General features: G+C 36.9%; 1 protein-coding gene across 1 annotated transcript in view; it reads right to left on the bottom strand.

Annotated features, from left to right (window-relative positions):
* MMRN1 (multimerin 1) overlaps positions 1-2,759 on the bottom strand; it is an 84,269-nt gene that overhangs the window by 46,393 nt on the left and 35,117 nt on the right. The window contains exon 2 of the mRNA XM_006872973.1: positions 1,039-1,158. Coding sequence (XP_006873035.1) covers positions 1,039-1,158 — 120 coding nt within the window. The remainder of the gene's footprint in view (positions 1-1,038; positions 1,159-2,759) is intronic.

Here is a 2,759-nt window from a genome sequence, read left to right as displayed (position 1 = left end):
GTAACCACTACGCTACCAGGTGGCAGACACTGCATAATTATTGAAATTTTTACCTATGATAAGAGAGACGTGTTCACCTTGAATTTAGAAAGGCAGCATCACACGGATTACTGAGGAAATATTTTCATTTTTAAAGAATTAACAGTGCATTCTTTGTAGCTCATGTTGACAAGGAAATTGGCATAAAGGGAGTAAATGCTGAAAGCAGAACTAGAGCTCAGGTCTCTCAAATCCCTAATGGGTGCTTAGGTCTCTGGACCATGAGCCTTAGCTCTTCCTCAGGGACTAAGAAACACCTTGATTTTACGTGTCCTTATTATGCTCTGTTCCAGACTGCTAATGTGTCTGATTCATTGTCCGAGTCATTTGCATGGCAATTTGTATATCATTATCCATCAAAGCCTGAATAACAATTTTAGTTTTTATTACAGACTCTTCAGAAACACCTCAGCTGAGCTGAATTCTGTATCAATTTAGAAAATTTATCATTTTCTCAGCTTCACATTATAGGGTAATTACACAGATTTTTATAAAAAAATGAAAAACAAATAATATGGATCATTAGAAAAGACACAAGAAGAGAGACCTCACTTAGCTGTTTTACTATGTAAAATTGTAATTAGTGGCTTTTAAAGAATTTTGGTATATGAGCCAAGTCATGGACTTTAACTAATATAATAAAAGGGAAATTATAGATTGGTTTAAAACTATGTTTGAATTGGATAAGTAATTAAAGAGCAGACTTGATAATCAGATCATGGGAAAATAATAGTAATAATAAAAATAAGGACAAGCAAGAGAGTTTTCAATTGTTGAATACTCACAAAGCACTAAACAGCAGACTAAAAAATAGCTGCATTTTCTCAAAAGATCCTAAAGGCAGCCATATGAGGCAAGTGTTGTTAGTATCTGCAAGGTTACACATGTCATTTGAATATGATGACCGTCTTCTGACCCTGCCACACATAACTAACTGGGATGACTGATTTCCTGTATATCTGACCAGCTTAGTGGCTCTTTTCAAGAAATGTTCCATACCTTTGAGGACAGGTCCCTCCGGTCCATGCACAGGCTCCTCTCCCAGCTGGAGCATAAGTCACCTGGTTGTCCAGTATCACTGTGGGAGACAGCCGGGTATGTACATATGCACACCAATTCCTAAAGGAGACATACTTTTGTTAGAAAAGATTATTATGAAAAAGAATTCTTCCCATCTAAATTATATTCATAGACCTCTATCTACTTCTGAAGTATCCTCGGTTGTTGTTGTTGAGAGCCACTGAATCGGTTCCGATTCATCGCGACCCTGTATAGGGTTTCCAAGGAACGGTTGGTGAGTTTGAACCAGGGACCTTGTGGTTCAAACTGACCTTGAGGTCGAGTGTTTATCCTACGGCACCATACCAGGACCTGGACAGCTTGGTCTCTAGCTAAACATGTTAATGCAGTGCTGTACTTGTAAGAAGTAAGGGAACCACGGTAGAGATTAAAATAAAGAATAAATCAGAGCTTAAACTTGATGAATTTAGCTGTAAATCCAGGTAGAATCCAAGATTGCGCACTTGGATTCTGACTTGAATTACAGCTAAATTCCTGAAAACTAGGAATATTACTTATAATCAATAATGTGCAGTAAGATGTAGTAAGTAAATAAAATACACAAAGATTGGAAAAAAAATTTAAATCTGTTATTAGCAATTGTTGCTGCTGTTATGTGCCGTGGAGTCGGTTCTGATTCATAGTGACCCTGTACGGGGTTTCCAAGGCTGTAAATCTTTCCCGGAGCAGAAAGCCTCATCTTTCTCCCTCGGAACCTCTGGTAGTTTCGAACTGCTGACCCTGAGGTTCGTAGCCCAATTCGTAACCAAGCTGATATAATTGTAAATAAAATATATTCAAGAAAATAATATAATTAATAATAATACTCAGCAACATGGTTGAATCAGTATATCATATTTATAGTTAATGAAAGAGTTGAGCCACATGGCTGAGATCTGTTACCTTTCTATGCACAAGTACAAAATTCAAAAAAGATACTGTTTACAAAGCAAAGTTAACAACAAAGGTAGTGTACTCTGGAATAAATTCAGCAAAAGAAATTTAAAATATGCTAAATTAAATATCTAAAGATACTGAAAGACCTTCAAGAAAATCCAGTAAGTCATATTAATGGATGAAAAGTTCTAAATATGCCATCTTTCTCTAAATTTATCTCCAGATTAAAAATAATTTTTATCAAAAAAAAATACAAGGAAAATGGAAAGCTGATTGTATGATTTTTATGGGATAAACTAACCAGGTATTTAGTGCTTTTGGTAAAAATTATAAAATGGTACAAAATATATACAGCTGTCACGATGTGGCGCTGTGGGTTAATGTGCTGGCCTGCAAAGCTGGTTTGAACCACAAGGTCTGCAGATCGCTTTGTTTCAGAATTAACGTGACAGCACTTAACAACCACCACAACAACATACAAAGCAAGGAGCTCTGGCATCATAATGGCAACGAGTCGCGTTGCTAATCTCAAGGTCAGTAGTTCTAATTCCAGCAGTTCCACTCTGCTTCCGTTAAGATTTACAGCCACGAAAATCCTTTATAAGGTCGTTATGAGTCAGAACATACACCACAGGACACAACTACCACCACTATGTAAAACAGTTCTTGGACATCAGACAAGGCAATGTTATGATTAAGTACCACATTCAGCCTGACTCTTTATCTCTCCCTAGGAAGCTCTGGTAGCGTAGTGGTTACGAATC

This window comes from Chrysochloris asiatica, unplaced genomic scaffold (genome assembly GCF_000296735.1).
Source record: "Chrysochloris asiatica unplaced genomic scaffold, ChrAsi1.0 scaffold00218, whole genome shotgun sequence".
Classification (NCBI taxonomy): Eukaryota; Metazoa; Chordata; class Mammalia; order Afrosoricida; family Chrysochloridae; genus Chrysochloris; species Chrysochloris asiatica.
This window is presented reverse-complemented; position numbering and strand designations above follow the sequence as displayed.